This window comes from Parasteatoda tepidariorum, chromosome 10 (genome assembly GCF_982258835.1).
Source record: "Parasteatoda tepidariorum strain Cologne lab strain chromosome 10, Ptep-v5.0, whole genome shotgun sequence".
Classification (NCBI taxonomy): Eukaryota; Metazoa; Arthropoda; class Arachnida; order Araneae; family Theridiidae; genus Parasteatoda; species Parasteatoda tepidariorum.
This window is the reverse complement of record NC_141764.1, coordinates 95,329,680-95,353,986: the sequence shown is the minus strand read 5'-3', so window position 1 is coordinate 95,353,986 and position 24,307 is coordinate 95,329,680. Positions and strand designations below refer to the sequence as shown.

At 27.2% G+C, this 24,307-nt stretch overlaps 1 protein-coding gene across 1 annotated transcript; it reads right to left on the bottom strand.

The window, feature by feature from the left end:
- Positions 1-29: 29 nt before the first annotated feature.
- Positions 30-21,952, bottom strand: LOC107455906 (saccharopine dehydrogenase-like oxidoreductase). The gene is made up of 12 exons (XM_043044341.3): positions 21,592-21,952; positions 20,839-20,945; positions 19,594-19,674; positions 16,312-16,441; positions 15,568-15,617; positions 13,155-13,297; positions 11,577-11,697; positions 10,481-10,600; positions 9,450-9,506; positions 8,778-8,901; positions 3,040-3,121; positions 30-1,371 (listed from the first exon to the last, which is right to left on the bottom strand). Exons 1-12 carry the CDS (start codon positions 21,776-21,778, stop codon positions 1,272-1,274), a joined length of 1,302 nt encoding a protein of 433 aa, XP_042900275.2. The 5' UTR covers positions 21,779-21,952; the 3' UTR covers positions 30-1,271.
- Between the last annotated feature and the right edge of the window lie 2,355 nt (positions 21,953-24,307).

Sequence of the window (24,307 nt, the reverse complement as noted above, 5' to 3'; positions counted from 1 at the left end):
GAAAAGATTTCAAGAACAAAACAAATATGTATTCCAAAAAACATTTTATTTGAGATAATATTATTTAAATAATAAAATATAGTAATAGTTTTTTTTATGGTTAAATATATTATTTCTTTTAGATATTCACAATTTGAATCATTACAAAAATATATTTTGCGCAAATCCAAGTTTTAATATAATTAATTCATAATTGTTAACAAGAAACACAATTTATAAATATTAGTTCTGAAAACTGTGCAAATATAAGAGAACATTTATTATTAGTAGAAGTATTAGAGTAAGAGAGTATTAAAGAGGGGAAAAAACATCCAGAAATAGAAATCGGACAGTATAAATATATATATATTAGTAAACATGATATTTTTTAGAAATATTTTAAAATAAAAACTACTAAAACAATTTTTAAAAAACAGAATCCAGGCATTATTAAAAAGCATATTCTCTAATGCCTTAATCAATATGTTTAATACACTCTTAAAATTTTTTTATGTGTAACCCAAACATTTTAAAATATTAAATTATATTTTTACATTCATCATACTGGTGCAATTACAATTAAGGTTGTTTTATAATGGTAAGACTGCTCGTTTGTTATCAGTCACTCACATTTCAGGATATATTATATTACTCTCTAACATATAAAAAACAACAAATATTTTTAAACTAAAAAAAAAAAAACAGAAAAAATTTTAAGACAAGATCATTATTTAAACTCATACTATTTTATAAAAATTAATAAAAAGTAACATAAAAATAAGATACAACAATATGATATAAAAAAAAAATAATAAAATTGACAATATAACATAAAAAATTATGAAAAAAAGCTCTTGCTTTATCAAACAGACAGATAAACAATATAAATATGACATAATATATTTTACTGTGGAAATTTTTTTTAACACTCTTATAATATTAAAAAAATTTACCACCTGAAGTAAAATATTATAAGAAGCATTTAAAAATGATGATGAGCAATTTCATCTTCATTTTCGTCTTAATAACAAACGCATACTTCAAATACTACATATATAATATTAGGCAATTAGAGCATTGTGTAGCATAATAAGTAGGAACACTTACATGCCCGACATTTTAACATAAAAATCTAGTTTTTAAAAGTTACGATTGACATTTCCAAGCTTAATCTTTCATAAAAAAATATCATAGCATGCGTTAATTAACTTGTTAAGCAATAATTTTAAATCTTAGTAATAACAACATATTAATCACAGTATTCATAAGCTTCATTCTTTTCATCAGAAGTTTCAGTTAAGAGTTTTAAATTCAAAAGTCATTCCACGCTTTTCTAATCTTTGTTTGAGAGAAGTGTCCGCAAATGCTACACCAGGAGTGAGAACACCTCCTCTAAAAAATAAAAGCAAAGTACAGTTATTGACTAACATAAGTAAGTATTTCAGCTAAAGTCAATGTTCTACTAAAAAACCACAATTTCATAAATGTAAAAAAGAAACAATTATTTGGTAACTAAAGCAAAAACTAGCCCTATGTAAAAGGTAACTCTTGTGTAAAAAGGAATTAAATTTTTCTACTTTTTCTTGCGACTAATACTTTTTAACAATTACAGCTTTCATTGTCTCACAATAAGTACTTAAAATAGACATTTTACGGGAAATTAAACATGGCTTTTATATTTTCAAAATTGTGTAAAAAATTAAAAACATCAGTAGAATTTGCATTTCAGAAATTAGGTTAATTTCAACTCATATGAACACACGCAATTGAGCACATTATTTTATTGTGCCAAACATGTAATATGAAGTTGAACTACAAATATAAGCTCAATCTTTTGATAGCTCTCTTGTTTCCTTGCAGAACCAATCAGCGTTTCTTTCGTAATTACAAAAAGAAGTATACAGAAGAAAAATATATGATCATCTGCTAAAATGTCAGAAGAAGAAAAAAATTGGTGTTGAAACAAGAGGGATAAAACAAAATAGATCAAAGTAGTTTGGAACACTCACAGGCATATGAACATTTGGGAAATTGCGAGTGGAAAAAACGGCCAGTTTTGGAATAGGTTTGTAAAATAAAAGAAGATTGAAACAGCTTAAATCACTGAGAAATGTGAACAATTGCTAATAAACAGACCGACAGAGAAAAAAAAATGCCTGTCTTGGTGCAGGTGGGAAAGAACTAAGTAGATCGAAGCAATTTGGAATACTCAGAGGAACATTTAGGAAAGTACTGGTGTAAAAAGAAAGGCCTGCTTTAGATTAGGTTGGAAAAACCAGGGTGAACTGAAACAGTCTGAACAATCGAACAGAACTAATTCAGCATGAATGCTTTTAGTTTTCAAATCAGGATGAATGATAACAAGCTTGAAAGACATACCATTGTCTTTTCCAGGGGTAAATGTGAGCCCAAGTCAGAATTCCGGAAAATTTCTTGAGTTTAAAAATAGAAGTTTAAATTAAAAAATTAAACATAGATTTTTCTTTTTTCTCTATATTTCTTAGTTTACTTAAAATATATTAAAAATTTTACAAATATGTCTTTCCTTCTTGAGTTTATGATTATAACAACTATTTACTGATAAAAAATGAATATTAATCATGAATATAAGCTTATAAAGTATCTCTGTGGCTCTCCCTTACAAATAAAATAAACTGTGTTTTTAAGTTCCACCTTTGGAAATTTGATTTCCGGAAACTTCTGTGATCAATAACTTTTTGAAACGCCTGGACCTTCGATCTGCGTAAACTTCCGGATCACTGTTATTACGGAAATCAGGATTTTTTCCGGAGCACAGTCAGCCCTGCTTTTCAAACACTTACAGAAAATGTTATTTATAATGACTACTTGTTAAAACAAAGATTAATAATATTAGATCTCTTTCTTTTTTATAAGTTAAGGTGAGGTAATTATAGATTCAAAACATAATTTGAAAATAGTTTTTGGCAGCATTAATAAAATGTATTTAAAATAAAGCTAAGTTTACAACAATAATAAAATATTCTTTTTTTATCATCTCAGTTCTCTAGATTAATAACTTATAGTGATGTGTTAACTTACTCTAAAGGTAATTTAGCTTGTTCTTGGAGTATTGTCAAACCAGCTTGTACCATGCACATAGCAGTTAATGGATATCCAGGCTCTAAATGAAAGAAAAAAATATTTAAAAAAAAAAAACAATAAGGAGAATTTTCTTTGTTAAATAGGCAATAAACATTTATTGAAAAAAAATACATTAAATATAAGCACTTATTAAAGTAAATTGAGAACAGGAAGATAATTTTTAGAGCTTTTTCAGCATTTTTATGGGATGCATTGAAACGTCCTACATAATAGTTCTGTAGCAATTCATGCATGATAATTTAAAAAATTTTATGACAAAAGAATTAATAAAAAGGCTGAATTACGTTTATTTAATTCAGTGGGTTGATAAAATGAGTACCGAGCATTCTTGGTACTAAATACTGAGGGTTCCACATTCCGCTGAGCACCCACCCAGAGCATCTGCTCTAGTATCCCAGAACCCAAGGTCAAGAAAACTTGCATGGACGTAGCAGCCTTGACCTTCCTTTGGCTGTCATGCCACTGAATTTAGAGTTTTTATGTTTATTCAGATAATGAAAACTTAAAAGAAAATAAATTCAGTTTATATTTTCCTAAATCTGATATAATATTTTATGATAGTTATTTATTAGTTGATATTAGTTCTTACAGGGTTCCCACTCTATGATGAGATTGAAATTCAAGGACTTTTCAAGGACCTCAACAAAATTTTCAAGGACCTTAATCTAAGACCAATTTTAAAAATTATTCTCTTCTATTTTACTAGAAGCAACAATGCTTGTTGTGGCAATAATTAATTTCAAATAACCTAAATGCTTTGCCTATATAGAGAGAAGAGAGTATATGTATTATGGACTAAAATTTATATTTTTTTAAAAACAACCCTGCTGGTTTTACATATTAATTCACAGAATCATTTTCAGCACAATCTATAACTAATGGTAATGAGGTGTTAATGGTGAAATCCTTTAATCCTGTGTATTTCCATGTAAAGGCTGCACGAAAGACAGAGCTAAATCTTAGGTATTCCATATTCCATGACTATTCCATAACCCCCTCTTCTCCTCTATTAAGCATCGTTTCTGAAATTATTCACCCATAATTTACACAACCTTCTCTAAATGTTATGCAGCAACAATTCTTTCTGAAAATAAAAATTAGAAGGAACATATCCCATTTTCACCATGTTTAAAAGCATTATTCGTTATGTGTAATCCACAACTGCCAATGAATATGACCTGGTGGGAATATTTCTCTTTTAATTCACACTCTTTTAATTCTCTTTTAATTCCAATTGACATAGGGTCCACCCATGGATAATTGAAGTATTTTAGAGAGCTTTTAACCATCATCCATGCATTTGTAAAAAGAGGACAAAATATTTTCTGCAGTTCCATGACCCATAAATTGGGAGGTAAGATACTTAGTGCAAACTTTATTATCAATTCCTTACCATAATGTCCATCTGCTTAGATTGTAGAGACTGATTTAACGTCTCATCAAAGAGTACAGTGTAGCAATCAACATTCTTCAACTCATTTATAAGAATCCCTTTGAAGTATAGTGCCAATCCAAAGCAGCCCAAATAGGCTCACTTTGTGGCACTACAAAAAAATTGTCTCGCTATACAGCTATCAGCAAACATTTTGGAGAACAATTTACTAATCCATTCACAGGAGTTACATGAATAATTACTAGTGATGCACTTCAGACTCCAGAGAATTTCAGCATCAAGCACATTCCTTTCGACCAGATAAGAAGACAATGTTACCTCGGCCACTAAAGTTTCTGTTTCACATGGGGCACACGATGTTGAAGGAGTATTTACACCAGATGAATTAGATGTTGATTTCTTTGGAAAAAGAGAACTCAGGACATGAGACTGCTTTTTTGTTTTACCTTTCTTTGATGTGTGATTTCAGAGCAGATTCTTCCATTTTCGCGATATCGATCTCCTTCATGCATAATCGGCACTTGGCTCTGAACTTCTTTTCGGGCATCGATAAAATCCATTCTTTATAAGCTTGATTATCCATCCATTGGGGATTAAAATAGCACTACCCAGGCATAACTAGTCTAAACTACATAACACAAATACGAAGCCATGCCTTTGCGAATACGCTTTACAATAAAGTTTTGAAATGACGCAAACGTAAGGACAAGTGCGGATGGTAAAACGGCAAATTTATTGAAAACTACAAGGTACATATTGTTACGAAATTCGAGAGTATTCCAGTTTCGATAAGAAAAAAGAAGATCTAAGCATATGCGACAGAAGATGAAGTGGAGTCTCGCCCCGATCGCATTGATTGTCTGCTGCGCTCCGCGCGCTTGGCAGAAACCAAGACGCTAGGCAGGGTTAGAAACGGTGGCGTTAAAAACCACGTGAGAGAGCTCGGGAACGAAACAGAAAGATCCGCGGGTGTTTTATAAAAAGGGCCGCCGACAGTATTGGACAAACTCAAGGACCTATCAAGTTCTTCAAGGACCTAAGACGTTTTTCAAGCATTTTCAAGGACCTGAATTTAGCAAAAAAAATTCAAGGACTTTCAAGGACTCTCAAGGACCGTGGGAACCCTGTCTTATTACAGCTATTTTGTAAGGTCTGCTGCATACCTTTTAACTAGGGGTCGCTTAAATTTTGTGACACGGGTGGCAATGATGAACATTAACACTATTCAGCAAAGTTGATGGGGGAAAAAAACCACTTAAAAGCTAGATTATTAAGATTTAATAAAAAGAGTAGAACCTCATTACTGAATGCATGATTAAATTATTCCCCAATGATAATGAGCATTATTCATGAATCATCAAATGATAATTAATTATTCTTGAATCATTAACTGATAATTATTTCTGAATCATTAAATGATAATTATTTCTGAATCATCAAATGATAATTATTTCTGAATCATCAAATGATAATTAAATATTCATGTGTATGATGCAACTGTTAGTTTTTAAAATCATATTTTTAAGTATTAATAAAAATAAAAATTAAAAAAAAGCATAAAAATTTCAATAACAAAACACAATCAAGTTAAGTTTTGGTTTTTTTGCTGAATATCTTTCTAGAATTTTAGCATTTAAAAGTTTTATCTTTGTACTTATTATTAACTTTTAAAGCTGATTCGATGACAGCGATAGAAATTCACCGTAAAAGAAAATTTGCAAAGCAAAAAATAGAGAAATAGAAAAAAAATGTTATTTTACCTTTTTTTTAATTTATTTTAAACCTTAAAAAATAAAGTATAAGTGCATTTAAAAATAAAATTTTTAAATAACAAAAAATGAAGAAAGATGTTTGCATTTTTATTCTTTTATTAACCCTTTCGCGACGCAAAGCGCGAAAGCGCGCTTACCACTGAGGCCGGCAGTCTCTCTAGCGTGTGTCTCCCCAGGGCTGGAGGGTTTTTCGATGTTAAGCCTAATTCCATGAAATTACCGAAATATCAGCGCTTTGTTTAATATTGTTCTGTAGAGTATTTAAGTGACATGTGCTTTATATATATTTCTATGGATACTTGATTTACTTAAGTTATTTCTTGTTTAAATGTATATTTTACACATTTTATTTTCATTATAGTGTCACTATCACTACTATCCGAATCTGTTTCAGAATCAATATCTGAAATATTTTGCATAATTTCCTCTATTTCCAGCTTAGTCAAAATTTTTCGACGCTTCGACATTCTAACGGTAAAAAGAAAAAAAATTCAAGCCTACAAGATTTAATTATCCACTAAAAGCTAATCCGAAAATCGAAAGTAGCGAGAGAAAAAAAAACTCCCTTACTTACTGTAAATAAATATCACGTGCTAATTTAAAGAGCCCTCATAAAACATCCCCCCCCCCTCCACTCCTTCCCCTAAAAACCATGTGACTGTACTTTCATCTTGAGTAGAAGGTCAAATCTACATGTATCTGAAACCATATGGACATACAATGCCATCTTTTGGAAGAAATTTCATTTTTTAAAACGTTCCGAAACGCTGGCACAAATAAGTGACGGTCAGGGGTGAACGAGAAAACTCTCTGACAAGCGGGTGTGTCGGTCGGGAAGTGAGCTGGCACATATATGTGACAGTCGGCTCGAAAGGGTTAATGGATGTTATTACAGTGGTTTAAGAGGCCTATCTTGAATTCTAAGTTCAATATCTAATTTGCATTTTCTGCTATTTTTATTTTATATTTAACAAATTATACCACAATGGAAATACAAAGAAGAATTACTATAGCCAATAACTGTTTTAATGGAATTCGAAAATACATAAAGTCTAATGCAATTCATAGAAAAACTAAAGTTTTATATAAATCTCTTATAAGATCAATTTTAACATATGCTTGTGAAACCTGGATCTCTTCTTGTACGGATGAGGCTATGTTGGGTACATTTGAGAGAAAGGTCTTGAGAAGTATTTTTGGAGGAATTTAGAAAAATGGTGAGTGGTTTAGAAGATCAAATCTAGAGCTTTGTCACTCATTTAATGAACCTGACATTATTAACTTTATGAAAAGGCGAAGAATAAAATGAGCAGGCCACGTTATCAGAATGGACGAAGACCATACTACAAAAAGAGTTTTCAATGCCAGACCAGTTGGCACACGAAAAAGAGTCTGGCCAAATTTGAGACGGATAGATGGCCTAGAGAAAGATCTTTTGATCCTAAAAACTAAAAATTGGAAAACACTATGAAAAAAAAGGTTGGCCTGAAAAAACTTCTTGAGAAGGCCAAGGCTCACCCTGGCCTGTCGAGTCATTGATGATGATTTAACAAACTATTGATTATATGGTAATATAAAAGAGCACAATAACTTTCAAAAGAGATAGGAAATAAAGGGGTAACTTAATTAGTTTGAGAAATAGCGTTTGATAAATTTTAGACCTTTTATGAATTTTTCCTCAAAACTTAAAAGCAATAAAATGATGTGATTTATGGTTTTGCATAAGTAATTTAAAGCGACAAGTTTCATACTTTTCAAATCTTTTAAAATCTAATCTTACTGCAGTTTAAACTAATAATGAAAAGTGATTTGGATGATGCTATAAATTTCCTTTAATATTAATTTTATAAAAACAAAAATACTTTTAAAAAATCTTAAAACTAATAACTGTTTACTAATTAAATATCTTTAAAAAACTGTTGATTGCAAAATTGTATTGGGATAATTTTGAGAGAAAAAAGTAATAGAGAATCTAAAATACCGGATGCTTTATATCTCAAATTCTGACTGAAGGACAGACTTTTATTTTAAATGTATCTTACGATACTGTAATAGAGTAAACATCTCTCATCAGTTTATTTGTAAAAATTAAATGAAAACAATTAAAAACATGTTTAGAATCCCCCCCCCTCCACCCATACAATAGATGAGTTTGGTGGGAAGAGAAACTGTTTCTCAAAACATTAAGCTGTCAAGTAAAAGGCAGGAGCTTTATTCTTAGTGATTGTTTGAAACAACATAAGTTTCAGTCATTATATGGTTATAAAATTATCTACAAAGTAATCCATCTATCAAAAGTGGCCAGTGCATAATACACCACTACTCATAATATTGGTATTCAAATTATGGAGTCAACCTTCACGATCTCTTTAGCCAACCACTGGCTATTGCGGGATAACTTGATTTTTTATACATATGCAAATAGTTAATTTTTATTTTTAAGCAAGCAACTGATCATGATTAACCAAAGAAACATATTAAGAATAAAATATATATATATATATAATAACCTGGCCCTTTAATGGTGAGTTTTATTCTGGTGTCAGGTTTAGTGGTGTGCTGGTCTGTGGGATCTGATAGTTTTTCTTTCCATCCTAGGCCATATAATGTAAACGTAGTGCTTCCTTCCATTACCTAAAAGGAACATTTAATTTATTTAAAATCTTTAGGTTTTCTTTTCTTCATAAATTTAGATTTCTTTTTTAAAAATTATTCTTAAAATTAGTACTTTAAAACATTTTTATGTTTACATGAGCCAGTTTGTTTTTCTATACCATTTGTTATGAATTTGTTCTTTTAACCTTCAATTTCTCAACAGTGAAAATTTAATTTAAAAAATGCTACTAAATTATCGAATATTTGCAATTTCGTGTATAATGTTTTATTTTCGCTAAAAAATAAAATACATGGAAAATTAGACAGCACATATATTCGCTTTCACAGTTAACTAACATCAAGTATCCTTTTAAGAGTTTCAAAAAAATTTACATTTGGATTTGAAAGTAGGGCTAAAGTGATAAATTAGCTATTATTCGTAACGGATAGTCTAAATATTAGTCATTAAAATGTTAATAGTAAGGAAAAAACTTGCTGCTCTGATGTAAGTTTTATAAATATCAGTAAAATATTATTAGAAAATGATAATTAGCCTAAAAATGGGAAATAAATTATTTTCAACATACTTGCTTTCGAGTTGGCCCAGTACTTGAAAATACACCAGCAGTTAAAAATGATGGGTACTATAATAAATAATAATAAAAATACTTAAATAATGGAATAACAAACAATCAATTTTTTGGAAGACAGTTATAAGATAAAAATAAAAACACTTTAAAATTTTAGCACAGTATTTTTTTAGTAGAGTATTTTTTTTTTCAATGAAAATCTATTTGGAGTAAAAATAAAACTCAAGTTACTAAAGATCAATTTATTCAAAATATTTTATCGCTGTCAGACTCCATAACATTTAATTGTCTGTCAGGAAACAAACAAATTTTGTAAAGTAAAAAAATTGGTAAATCAGATACAGAACAGTCAACAAGCCATTTTTGATATCAATATGGGAATTGAATGGCATGATGTTGAAATGAACTGAATAGGAAATATTAGCTACAAGGTATCAATAATTTAAGTAAAATAATTAAAACCATTTAATTAATTGAAATTACTTTATTTTTCAAGAACTTTGCTTTGAAAATAGATTTTGAGTGGTGACAGCAGTAAAAAAATAACTTCTAAAAATATACAGATGACAAATATTAAAGATCTTATCAAAATACTGTATTTAAGGTCAATTGCATTCATGTAAAAAAGAAAAAAAATAACAGTTTTTTTCTACTTAAATGAAAAGTACTAATGCTGCAAATTTAAAATGATATTTTTATGTAAGGTCATTAATTATTACAGTTCTTTGTGTCGGTTTTACGCACAATTTAACTGTACCACATGCAGCAGAAAGCACAAAAAAGTAGTGAATAAATTCTGCCTTCTTTCCAAGTGGTAAGTTAATTATTAGCAACTGAATTGCAAAAATTTACATTGGATGCGCACATTATAATTTAAACATGCTAAAGTAATCAAATTAAAGATTCAATAGATTTAAAAACCGTCAACACTCAGTAATGATACAATAATTTGATAAAAAATTTTTTTATTAAAACTAAGTCAATTTCTTCTTAACACTACAATATTTTTTTTTTGCAGTACAACCAACCTTTGCCAGTAGATATCGACCAAAAGAAAAGGATGTCATGAATCCAAAAAATCCAGCAAACATTATGAGTAGCAATCCAGTAAAAAATGAAGATAACTTCACATAACCATGAGACAAGATCTGAAGGAAAAAAAATAAAAAAATTTTTAAAAAAGGAAAAAACATCATATAGAAAACAAAAAAAAACTAGATATATTTTAATTAAAATATCAAAAATTGAGTTTTGCATAGAAATATAAAGTAAATGAAAATATTAATGGAGAAAAATCTAAATACTCAAGTGTGCGTATATATATATAACATAAAAAGCTTCAATTAATTTTTTTATGTTATTCCTTTTCTTTTCATTTATATATTTTGAAGAAACATTTTGTTAAACATTTTGTTAATTAAGAACGATGAAATTAAGTTATAAAAGCAAATTTAATGGCATGTGATTACAATAAGTGTTCAAAACAGTGGCCGGCAGTGGCTATGCACGCAGTACAATGGCGAAGAAAAGATAGGCGAACATTCTGAAACACACCAGGCATATCACGAATTTTCCCTGCAGCGGCTGAAAGCTTGGCAACAAGTAACGCAGCGCAATAACTCGCAACAGGAATGGAGCTTCCACGTTTGCATCAAACAACTTTCCAAATGCGCCAGCACCTTTGCGTTTTGTTTTTGACCATGCATTTTTTGATAAAAATTGCTTGCTTGGGTGTGTACTATCACTTCCTAAAATTTCGACCATCTTTTTAGAATCACCCTGTATAAAGTTATTACCACCACCTAATTTAGGAGATAAGGGAACTTTATGACGATGAAAACCTGAGAGGAAACTCATAAATATCTCTAGCAGTTAGGCTGACAGGGACTGAATCTAACACATGATCCATCTATCATTCAAGATATTTGTTTTTAGTTTATGCTGAGATCAATATTAGATTCAAACCTGGATCACTTTATTGAGAGGCAATAATCCTTTTGTGTCCTGAGCTACCCTACTTAAAAATTTTGCTAGAAATGGCAATAATGCAATCTTTTTTGTAATCCTTGCTCATAGAATATAATTATGTCTTTTCATTTCCATAAAAAAAACCCATTAACTTACTGGTCGTTCTTTTAAGTAATTATGGCGAAACAACTGACTTCTTAAAATGATTCGCTCATCTGGACCCAGAAACCAAAGACCCCATCCTTTCTCTTCAGAAATATAAGAAAGTGGAGGTAATCTGGAAAGAAAAACAAATATTAAATTAAACTAAGAAAACTTCCTTTTACAAAGATATGAAAGTGAAATACTTTACTAATAATTTAAAAGCAAATTTTTCCAATAATTTATTAGATTAAGCTTAAGGAATAGAAATTTAAGTAATTAAAACCTTAAAAGTAGCATCTTAAAATTTGCATTAATAAAGTAACAATAGCAGCAAAAATTCCCAAATCTTTTTATTCTTATTCTTTTGAAATAGTTGTATAAGAATCTTTTATCTTTTGAAATAGTTGTATAAGAATCTTTTATCTTTTGAAAGAATTTATCACCATAAAAAAGTTTTTAAAATGAATTTAACATCACAACTGCTGTCAACACAATGTGCAGGACTTTTTTTTAATTAAAGTGAGATTAATTTTTTGTTTAAAGTTTATGATTTTAGTATAAAAAATCATGCGTGAAATATGTTTACAATACTCAAAAAGGTTTTAATAGGTATATTGATTAACAAAGAGTTTATTATGATAAATAAGAATATAAAATAAATTTAACATCCTAACTTCTATTAATACAGTATGTAGAATTGTTTTATAACTTAAGTAAAATTAGACTAATTTTTTTCATTTAAAGTTTATGATTATAACATAAAAAAAAGTGTACGAAATATGTTTGCAATTCTAAAATAAGGTTTTAATAAGCACATTGATTTTTGAATTTAATATAAAAATAAATGAGGTGAAATATGTATAACTCAAAACAAATACTCAATAATAAAAAAATTTGCTAAGATGAAAAAAGGATTCTAACAATATAGAAACTGTGATCTTTGTTTTTATCTTTTTAATAACCACTTTGTTTCAGCTTATGATAAAGTATCATAATCTAAAAGTTTTTCTAACAACCTTTGTATTTACATTGACAAATGGTAAACTTAGTTTAGAACTTACAGATTCCTTTAAAACAAAACACAATAAATTTTCTTAAAGTTCTATTTTTGTTTTATTTATTTTTTCTGCGAAAAATTAAATTGTCCTCTTTTGAAAATACACAAAATTTAAAAAGTTTACTACACTTAACAAGTTTCACTGCATTTGAAAGTAGTTCTAAAAGATCTAAAATATAAACATTGAGTAATAACCCCCCATATCAATAATAATTAATCATTATTATCAATATCAATAATCTATATCAATAATAAGTATAAGTAATATCACTCACTCAAATAAAATTATGTCATTTTTTTGTGTTATGACTCTTAATAAAATTTGTATTTAAGCTAAATCAAATCAAATATGGTTTTCTGAAATTTGATTTTATTTTGAAAAATAAATGTTTTTAAACCATAATTTGTGAGGTTTCTTTATTTTCTCAATTTAAATTTTCTTTAACTTACTTTCAATGCAGAATTTATATGTGACTCAAAGTAATAAATAGCAGTTTAAATTAATACATAGCTAATGAACTAAAATTCTGTACCTCCAGGGCAATGGATATTTTGGTGATGGTAGATCTTCCTTAAACAGCTTTTCTTTCAGAGCACTATCAGCTTTTTTAACAAATATAGTATCCCAAAATGAGTAAATAGCCGAGAGAAACGTTCCAATGTTTGTAGATCGACCCTAAGAAACATTATTTTTTTATAAAATAAAATTACTACTACTAATACTAATAAAGAGTTACATTATCAAAAAAATTTTACTGGAAATTTTATTGTATTGAAATCTACAATGGGGGTATGTAAGCGAATCCAATCTAACTTGAAAAGTGAGTAGGTATATGTTAAAATTTATTAAAGTGGTTGGAAATATATATTATTCAGTACTTAATAATTCAGAATACAACTGAAATTAAATAGAACTATATATGACAGTAAGTGTATCGCGGCTAATTATTGCTAAAAAGTAATTATGAATAAAAACATTTATTTATTTTTGTTAAATTACTGCCATGTACACTGCACTTTTTTTTTTATAGCCTTTGATGAAATGGTAGCAAAAAAAAAAAAAAAAAAAAAAAAAAAAAAAAAAAGCTTAAGAACAAGGGAAACTATTCAATAAAGAATGATTTAATATTTTAATTGCACCTTTCAAATTTTTATTTGGAAAAAAAAAGAAGAAAAAGCATACATTATAGCAGGGTTGGCAGGTTTTTGACATGTGACAGTTTTTGACGGTTTAAACCGTCACATCAAAAATGTCAAAAACCTATATTCATATATGAAATTTAATTAATACATAAATTTATATATTTTTTATAAAGGATAGTGTTTCTAAATAGGTTCTAGAAAAAATAAATTTAAAATTTTGAATAGTAACCAAAATCTTGTATCTTTGAAAACTCACATCTTTTGTTAACATAAGACAACACAAATTTAAGTGCTTTCTGTTAAATACACAGAGTAGTTAGTGTCGATTTACAGTATATTCAGCCTATTCATTTACTATGCTGAAAATTTAGTTTATCCAAATACAGTACAGAACCCGTTATCCGGAAATCAGAAAACCGGAACGAAATTCGATGAATTTTCCCGCCATTTTTAAAAAAAAATTATTTTTTTTCCTCCTAAGATTTTAGGATTTTTTTATCTTTTTTGAAAGATTTTTACCTTTCCATTATTTTGGAAATAATCATTAGTGTATTACTTCATCGTTTTTTCTTCTTTCTAAGATTATTCCCAAATTTTTTTTTTTAGTTGGGTTTAACAATAAAAAAAAACGGCTTTTTGTAGCGATTCAGAAAACCGGAAAAATCAGTTATCCAGAATAGCGATGGTCCCGATTGTTCCGGATAATCGGTTCCCTACTGTACTTGTGAATTTCATTTTGCTGTACTATATAGTTTTGTTGAATATCTAAATATTCAGCTGTTGAATAATTACTTCCTGCTTTCAAGATATACATTATTTGTATTCTTAATACAAGTGGAGAAAAAAAAATTAAGAGATAAAAATTGTTTTAAAATGATAAGTATAATAATTATAAATAAATATAATAAACAATATGAATTATATTTATCATTATTCATAAATATAACTACTTTCAAATTAACATATTGGATAATAAAGATATTCGGTATAACATTAAAAAAAAATTTTTATACACTTGTATCAAGTTTGTATTTATACAATATAACTTGTAAGTTCCTTATAAATATTAGGTATATGTTCCTTATATGTCAAAAATGCATAGTAATAAACTTTCAATTTTCTTAAATATCAACAAAAAAAAATTTTTTTTTTTTCAAAATATAAATATTTAAACAATTTTTGCGCAAAATTTTTCTGCACATGCATTTGAATATAAATTTTTAAGATCTTAAATCTGTTATTTTACCTTAATTTTAATTAAAAAAATATTTTAAAACCTGCTGATTACCTATAGTATAATTAAATTGCAATATAATGCATGGCAACTGTTGGTAGTTTTGAAGTTTATATATTTTCTTGGCAAACTTCAGTTTTTGACGGTTTAAACCAGTATTATACCCTTGTCATGTCAAAAACCACTTTTTGACGTCAAAAACCCAACCCTGCATTATAGTAATCTTTAAATGGCATATATTTTGTCACACAATCTTTAAAGTTTCAAACCATGTTATAATACAATATTTTAAAAATAAATAAAAAAAACTAGTGTATTCGTAAGGTTGATACTGACAATAAGTGATGAAAAATTATTCTTCAATAACTGAATTACAAACAAAATTTTTCTTTTATATAGGTCATAAAAAAGGGAATATGCTATTTTGTGATACTATGTATAAGATAGATAGTTGGTTTGAAATTAAAATATTACATTATAAATTAATCATTATAAAATAACAGCATAAATATTTTTTGAACAATATGTAATTAATTTCCATAATAAAAATATATAAAAAAAATTTTTACTTCAGGCCCTACTCCAACGCTGATATAATATTCAACAGAGTTCAAATCACCTGAAACAGATTAAAACATTATGTTAAAAACTGAAAATGGCATTAATTATCACATCTTTCTATTATAATTTGCAAAAAATGGCTTAACCTTGCATCCATGTGAGTAAAACAATAAATACAATTTTAGAAAAATATTAGTAACTTGTTCATAATACAAATGTTTGTATTATAACATTTTATCTATGTGAAACTGCACAAGAATCTGATCCACAGTAATTTCTGCAATGCATTTCAATTTTGCAATATTTTGACCATATAATATAGAAGTTTTTTTTTCTCTTATATTTTTGGTAATTTTATTTTGGTCTATTTTATTTATTTTTATTGTTTACTATGACAAAATGCTATTAAGAAACATCAAATTTATAAATGTTAGAGACATATACAAGTGACATTTTTGACTCATCAGCATTTACTGGATCATGTTATACTCAGTATAATTCAGAGTCAATTATATAAATAAAATTGAAAGGAGAGAATAATTTGAGAGCTATTATATATTCAGGAGTTTGTGGACCTCTAAAGCAAAATTATCAAAAGAATTTCTTACATAATTACTTTTTATTTAATAAGTCATTCAAAGTTACAACAAAAAGTAAACCATAGATTTTAAACTGTCATTAAAATTATTTAATCGATTGAAGAATAAATATTTTACAGAATTGCAAAATTAAAAAAAGGCTTTTTATCTTACCGGGAAAATGTTTTTTCAAAAGAGTCAGTCCATAGTCCCCAGGGATGCTGTCAAATCCACAAGCTTCAACAATATAAACATTTTTCTCACGTGCAACATCAAAATACTTGATCTGAGTTCCTTCTAAAAACTATAAAAAAATTTCTTATAAGTTCCTTTATAAGTTCATACGAGTTCAACAAGTTAAAAAGAAATCTTATTAGTTTCAAGCAACTTAATTTCTACGCATTGAACAAACATAATATTCCATAAAAATATATATTTTTCAAACAAGCATTAAATGTATGAGTTAACAATGTTAGTTTTTGAAGAGCATCAACGCTCTTGGTTTTTAATGTAGTTCTTATAACCTTCAAATTGGAATCAAAGCACAGAATAGTGTTTTTTGCCTCCAACAATCATTCGAAAATGTAAATCAGCAATTTGACCATGATCTCTAGAAGTCTTTTCATATACTAAAAGAGCAATGTTTGAGTAAATAATTTTTTATAGTCCCATCTTTTATCAAATGCCTTATATGTTTTGCTTAAATTTTTATATTTTTTTCCACTGGATGGTGATACCTGTTCCACTTGAACTGATTTTCTGATAGAACAAATTTGTAGAAAAGTTTCCTTTCTTAGAGATCACCATAGAATAACATGAGACAAAGCAGAGTTTCTGTCTAGGAAAGTAAACTGGTTGTATCTTGAAATAAGTTTGAAGTCAACACTTGAAAGTTTTTTTTTTTTCTTTCTTATTTTGCTCAGTTTGGTATCAGTACATGAATTTTTCCCATTATTTTTAGGAAGAAAGAAATTGCTCCTTTTAATACAAAAACATATTGATTTGTTTTGTTGAAAAGATATTTTTTCAAGTTTTTAAATATTGCCACTAAAAATATTTTCTTTATATTGATAAAAGGAAAAAAAAAAGCATTATGCAATTAAAAAAATAATTTTACCTAAAAATAACCTACCTATTTGGAATTCAACCAGCTAGAAAGCTAAATAACTGAACTTCTTAGAAGTTTGGAAAAAAATAATGTGCAGAAATATTAACAGAAAAACAATTAGAATGTTTGAAAATCAAAATGGTTTCCCTTAAAAGTAAAAACTGGATTTTTGGTAAGTTATTTAATTGGAACTTTTAGTAAATGTTAAAAAAATTAAAAATCTTTAAAACAAAAAAATTAGTTGGCGTTTTTGGAAAACATATATATTTCTATAACTCAAAATGGAGTTAACTCTTTTGATAAAGTTAAAGTTAACATGATATATATTTTAGCAGATTATGTATTTTTTAATGTGAAATTTTAAAACTTTTAGGACAATCCAGAAAAGTTTCTCATCTGCTTACAGTAAATAATTTCTCTAGAGAAGAAAAAAAATTTTTTCATCATTTTCATTTTGAAAGATTAAAAATAAAAGCTTACATGTAAAGCTTACATAAATTTGAGGATTCAGAAAAATATATTTTTTTCTTTTTCTTTCCTAACTGTATTTGTAAAGTTTCTACAATTAATTTGATTCAAATCAAGTTTAAATATATTTTGAATAACAGTGAGAGTGTTTAAAAAGGAGTTGCTTGGTGGTATAAAAAGAAAAGGAGCAAAAGTTAATACTAAGTTAAAAAATAAATAAAATAAAATAAAAAAGAGAAAAGAAAGGAAGGAAAAAGAAATTATGACTAAAAAAATATTTGTTTTCTTCTTTTCTGCCTGTATTTGTAAAGTTTCTACAATTAATTTGAATGAATTTGATTCAAATCAAGTTTAAATATATTTTGAATAACAGTGAGAGTGCTTAAAAAGGAGTTGCTTAGTGGTATAAAAAGAAAAGGAGCAAAAGTTAATACTAAGTTAAAAAATAAATAAATAAATAAAATAAAAAAGAGAAAAGAAAGGAAGAAGGAAAAAAAATTATGACTAAAAAAAAAATTAAAAAAAAAAAAAAGAAAAGAAAAGAAAGAGCTTGCAGAGAAAATTATTTAAATAAAATCTCTCAATGCAAATAAAACAAAAAAGGGATAAAAATATTAGTCTTTTCTTTTATGACGGTTTGTATTTGAGCCTATTTAAAGTTCCTTTAAAGGAAACTCATTACCATATAATGACTGGGACATTGCAGAAAAATGAAAATAATAATAAGAGTATATTAAATATTAAAAAGATTAGATCAGAAAGAATAGTTATTAAATAAATGAAACATAGAATTAATTTTTTTTCCTGTTTCTTTCTCATGAGCTTTTTCTTTCAAAAATTTAGTTTTTTTTTCTTCCTTACTCTAATTATTTTGAGTTACTTTTAGCTTTTTTCTTTCTTATAACCTTTCATTTTATCTTTAATAAGCAACTAACGTAAAATTTCTCCCTTTCTTTTATTTTTATTATTTTCTATAAGCAGTGTTCTTTATTTTTATTTATTAAGCTTTATTTCTTTAAATAAAATTCTATTACTGCACTTCTTCATGGAAAAAATAAAACTTAGTACACTAACTAGAAAATCTGAAATTGTAGAATAAACTAAATGAGTGTTTTCCTTTAGTATTTCAGTTTTGCTCTTCTTAACCTTTATTATTTTTTTAAAACCCATTAGTTTTTTTTAAATACTATTCAGGTTCTCAGGATGCTTTGTTCTGAGTGATTCATCTTCTTTCGACAGTTCCTTTTATCATTTAAATCATTCCTTATCATTTATCTCATTTACTTATCATTTTCAAGGTGTAAAGAATATTTGAACCTAATTTAACCTTGGTTAAATCAGATAATCTATTATTTCGTAATATTTCAATTTTTAATGCATTTGGGATTCGGAAAATAGTCGTTACTTTGAAATTTTTGCTATTTCGTATTTTGCTAAAGGAGTATTTAACAGCAATTCAGTGATAACAATAATCAAATTAATTATCAATAATAATTATTACCTGTAACTTCATACAAGAACAACCAATATCAATGCATGGAGAAAAGAACTACGTGCATTCAGCAGCTAAAAACTTATTTTCACAACTTAGGTCAACTTTGGTACCATAACATAAACATAAAACAGCTATTGCAATAATTTTTAAATAAATTAAAAAAATTTGGCAGCCACTTTTTAGAATACTGATATTACTTGTCTTGCATTAAGCCTCAAATACAATTAGATTACACAAACAATGGATAACAAGTAAACTAGGATTTGTGAGTTGAAAAGGGACAAAAGCTCTATGGTTCAAGGATATGTCAAGGTGTAAACAAAACATGAAGGCAATGTTTACTTTAAATAAATTATAAATATTAAAAAAAAAAAAAAGACTAAACCTTTAGTTCTCCACTAATATCAACATGATGAGTTCCATTTTCTAAACAAGCTTTTATTACAGGTTCTCCAAACAATTTGTACTGGAAAAAAAAAAAAGGATTAATTAAAAAAAAAATAATTAGAAAATAGTTTTATACATACAAAAACTGAAAACAAACTATTCCTGTTATACTTTCACATTTTTTTTTTTTTAAATTATGTAGGCACATTATGTGCATAAAATATATTACATATCTTAAGAAATTTTGAATACTTAGGCTAACATAAACATTTCTCAGTACATAAGTCACAAAACATATATTATTTGATGCATAATTTACATGTGTTGCTAGATGTAAAAATATTTAAAAGAAATAACAACAAAGTCATATAAAGAAAAACTAAAATCTACATATTCAAGTATAAATTCAATGATATTAAACAAGTATGTATAAATATACTATTAAATTCTTCAATGAATTGCCTACTTTCTACAAATTGAAATGTTTCAAAAAGTAATGGTTGTAGGCAAAGCTAATTTCAAATAGTTTGCAATTAAATATTTGAAATAGAGGTCATATATAATGTTTGCTGAATTATGAATCACATATGCATTTATTTAATAAAATAAAACAAATTAAAAAGGTGTTACTGTTGTTTTGTTTAATGAAAAGACATCATTGAACAATAATATTTTTTAAAATTAAATTAATAAATAAAAACTTTCAGTATGAATAAAGAACTTGAATTTAGTAACATTTTAAATGAATCTAGTAACATTTTAGTAAAACTAACATTTTTTTTTAATATACTCATTCATAAAACCTCTTCAGTTCATATTAAAAAAGTGTTCACCTTTTTATTTGACCTTTTTTATCAAATTTGAAATGGTGTATCTATAATGTACTTGGTGTATCTATAATGATACACCAAGTAACAGAATTTAAGGAATGAATTTCAGATATAATATTATTATTGCACAAATTCAGCTCAATCCAACATATAAGCAACAAAATTTGCAAATAAAAGGTCCTTTAAAAATTATACATAAAAACTTTATGTTGTTTAAATTTATTTTAATGATACAGAGGAAAAAAAATGGAGTAAATTCCTTTCAGTTAAGCCTGCAATCAAGTGAAAGAAAGAAAATCTTGACATTTTGTTCTTTGGGGTATTCTTTCAAATTAGTTTTCTCATTTTTCATTAGAAATAAGAATAAAGTTAGGTTAGTTAGTTCCAAATTAAGGTAGGAAAAGGCTACTTACAGGTCCAACACAATTAAGTATCAACTTAGCTCTTTTGCACATATTTGATAAAGATGTTCCACTCTTAACATTAGCCTCAATAATAGGAGTCTTGCTAATGTCAATCTCTAAAAAGAATAAAATTGATGAAATTCTTTTTTACCATATAAAGCTTGTATACACTAACTAATATGTGCAAGTTTTAATAGTTCACAAATTTGTAGCTCATTTTTTCAATAATAATTTGTTTAACAATTTTTAAAAATCTGCATTTTAAAGTATTAACCTCTGAAAAATAGAATTTAAGTATTATATATGTCTTTATATGCATTCAAGTAATTCAAAGATGAGTTTAAATGTTTTTCAAGAAATTACTTGAATATTATTAAATGCTTTTAACCTTTACCTTCAATGTGTTTTATTTTCAAGCATGACGCTCAAAAGCTATTACTTTCAAGTATAAAGTACAAATAAATTTTCTAAACCAGTTTAAACAAATTTTAAATTCAAGTAAAGTGAAAATTGATAAATAAAAAAAAGTCACAGTAAAACGAGCTTTGGTAGATATTTTACTTTTTTAGGTTTAAGTGAGGTTATTTAGGAATTAACATTACAAAAAGCATACAGCAATTTGATAACGTAAAGAATCATTCTCTATTATTAAAACAAATTTAAAACTTATAAATAAATTCTTCACAATATTTTTAGAATTAAAATTTTAATAGAAACACGAATCTCACACAAAAGCATATAGAAACTTTTTATATATTTTACCTTGTCCAAGATATTCTTGAACAATATTCAATGATTCTTTTAATTTTTCCTTATTCCTGCCAGCAATAGCCCATTTAATGTCAATTGACTTAGAAGAATGAGCCAATTCTTCTATTACATATCGGCCAGTGTATCCAGTAGCACCGAAAATTATAATATCAAATTCTCTATTTTTATTTTCAGACATTTTTGATGAATTTGAAGCACAGCGAAAGGAAAGTCAGAAAGTGCCTGTCATGTAAAAGAAAACTTCCTATACCGGTTACAACCTTTATTCCTTTTTTATCTTGGTTTTGTTTACGGTTTGGTTTTGTTTCAATACGTTTCCGGGTGCTTAGTTTCATTTCATGTAGCCAAGGCTAAACTCGATCTGCCTCTATTATTAGGATCTCTTTTTTTTTATAGAGGGCGCTGCATTTTTTTCGACAATTATTGTTATGAATATTTTTTTATTTATTTAATATTATTATTTTTGGAATATCGATGTTTTTTTACAGCCTAGTTGTTAATTGATATTCTTATTTTTTTGAAGAAAAAAATTATCGATATTTTTATAGCACGTGAAGTTTGAATCGCGGATTCAAGAAATCACTCTTGAAAAACTCGGTTTTTTCCGATATCATCACTAATCCATGTGGTGTTCCAATCGTTTTTTTCGATAATTATTGCTACGAATTTTCACATGTTTTTTTATACAATTTTATTGCACTTATTAACTTTTAATATAAAGATTTCATCTTTTTTCTTCAAACTTTTCTGCAGTTAATGCTCATAAGCCCCGTGGTTTTTAAAATTCCTCTCAGTTAGTACACGTAAAATTTGAATCGCCCATTCAAATAATCACTTTTTGAGTAGCTCAATTTCAGCCGATAGTATAGTAAATCCACTTCCGATTGTACTTTCGGCAGTTACTGGTATTGATTTTCGTATGATTCTTCAATGTCCCAATATATTTCAGACAATATGAGAAATTCGAATCACGGGTTTGAGTATTTACTTTTTAACGCAATGATTATCGATTTTTTAGCAGTTATATTTATTGATTTTGACATAGTTTTTTAAATCCGATACTTTTTAATACGACATTATTTACAACAGCGGAATTTTGAAACGAAACACGCATTTGAGTAACACCGTCGTCGATCGATCTTTATTTCGGCAGTTACTTCTACGCTTAAGCGTAGAAGTAATCTGAAAAATCGTGAAAATTTTCACGATTTTTTTTCTTGATGTGATGAAGATTTCAAAAATGCGAAAAAGAAAATAATGTGTTTTTCTCCCAACAAAATGCGAGAATATCGCTCATCTATTAAAATAAAAAATATTACATTAAAAGTTATATAGTTTTATTGAAACACAGCAATTCTTTTACTTTAAAATAGTAACATATATATTTGTTATCATTAAAAGTATCTTGCAGAAAGATATTAGTACTAGAGAGTTTTGTCGTAGAAAGCCCGAAAAAATTCTATCACAGGGGTTTTTAGTATCATAAGTAAAACAGTAATAAATATTAACTAAAAACAGAATCTTTTTGTGGTACATTTGTATTTTTTCTTTTGATGAAATATAACTGCTGATGCTACAGGATAGAAGTATTGTATTTTTTTTTAAAGCACTGTATAAACGATGGGTAATACAGCATAACATTAAAGAGCTATATATAATAATAATAATAAAATAAAAAGACAAAAAAATGTTTTAGGTTTTAACTTATAATGCTGAAAGATTCGACGAAAAATAAAATAAAATAAAGAAAAGTTGAAGCTTGGATGAATCGAGAGCAGTTTATGGTTTCAATGACGTTAAGCTAATTTTCGTATTTAAAAAAACAAATTATTATGTATGGAAATAGGTTGCCAATCCACTTTTAAACGTTGAGTTACCTCAACATGATTAGCTTAACTTAGCCATGACAAATATAGATTAAAAGATTAAACTAATTATATTTATTAGCTAGTGTGGAAGAAATGACAGGACCATTTGTAACAGATGTCATGGCAGTCGCTCGCGACAACATATTCGTAGTAAGTCTTTACAGAAATTGATTTCAAAGTTCTTTTCAAAATAACTTTGGATACAATTCTGAATAAAGTTATTGAAAATATCAGTGCAAATTTGATATGAAAACCGAATTTTATATGAAATAATATTGATATAAGAAACAATTACTATTACATTATAAAATAAAATAACTATTTTAGTTAAGGTATACTTTTAAATTTTCAGTTTGTTATTCTGTTTTTGCAATAATTAGAACTGAAGATAATGAAGATTTTATATGAACGCAGAAATTGGAAGGAGTTAAAATGATCAAAAATAGTTCACACAAGAATGTTTTTATAAAAAAGGAATAAATGAGAAAAATGGGGATATAATTTATCAATGCGAAAATTGTAATACATTTACATACATTATCTATCATGAGGTGAAAAATTTAAATACTTCCATTAAGTTCGGTTCTTCATTACTGAAGCAGAGGGGGGACCCAAAGAAGTTTTTGCTTTTGCCCCAGGCCCTGCTTCAACTCTTTCTTGGTACTAAGGCGTTAGAAAGTAAAAAGTTTTTTCTTTTTTTTTTCCTTTAAAAGAAAAACGCAATGCGACAATTGCAAACTTGGGAGGAAGCTATTAGGTGAAAAAAAAGTGAATAAATTTTTTTCTTTAAGTTAAAGTGCTATTCTTAAGACATTGCAGCTTGATATTGCATTATATAT

What these genes read in the sequence shown, in the direction of transcription:
- LOC107455906 (XM_043044341.3), bottom strand. Translation starts at nt 21,778, where the DNA reads ATGTCTGAAAATAAAAATAGAGAATTTGATATTATAATTTTCGGTGCT. An exon ending in TACTTAATTGTGTTGGACCT is followed by an intron (nt 19,675 to 20,838) that starts GTAAGTAGCCTT and finishes TTTTTTTTCCAG; the next exon opens with TACAAATTGTTTGGAGAACC. An exon ending in GCGTTGGAGTAGGGCCTGAA is followed by an intron (nt 13,298 to 15,567) that starts GTAAAAATTTTT and finishes AATGTTTCTTAG; the next exon opens with GGTCGATCTACAAACATTGG.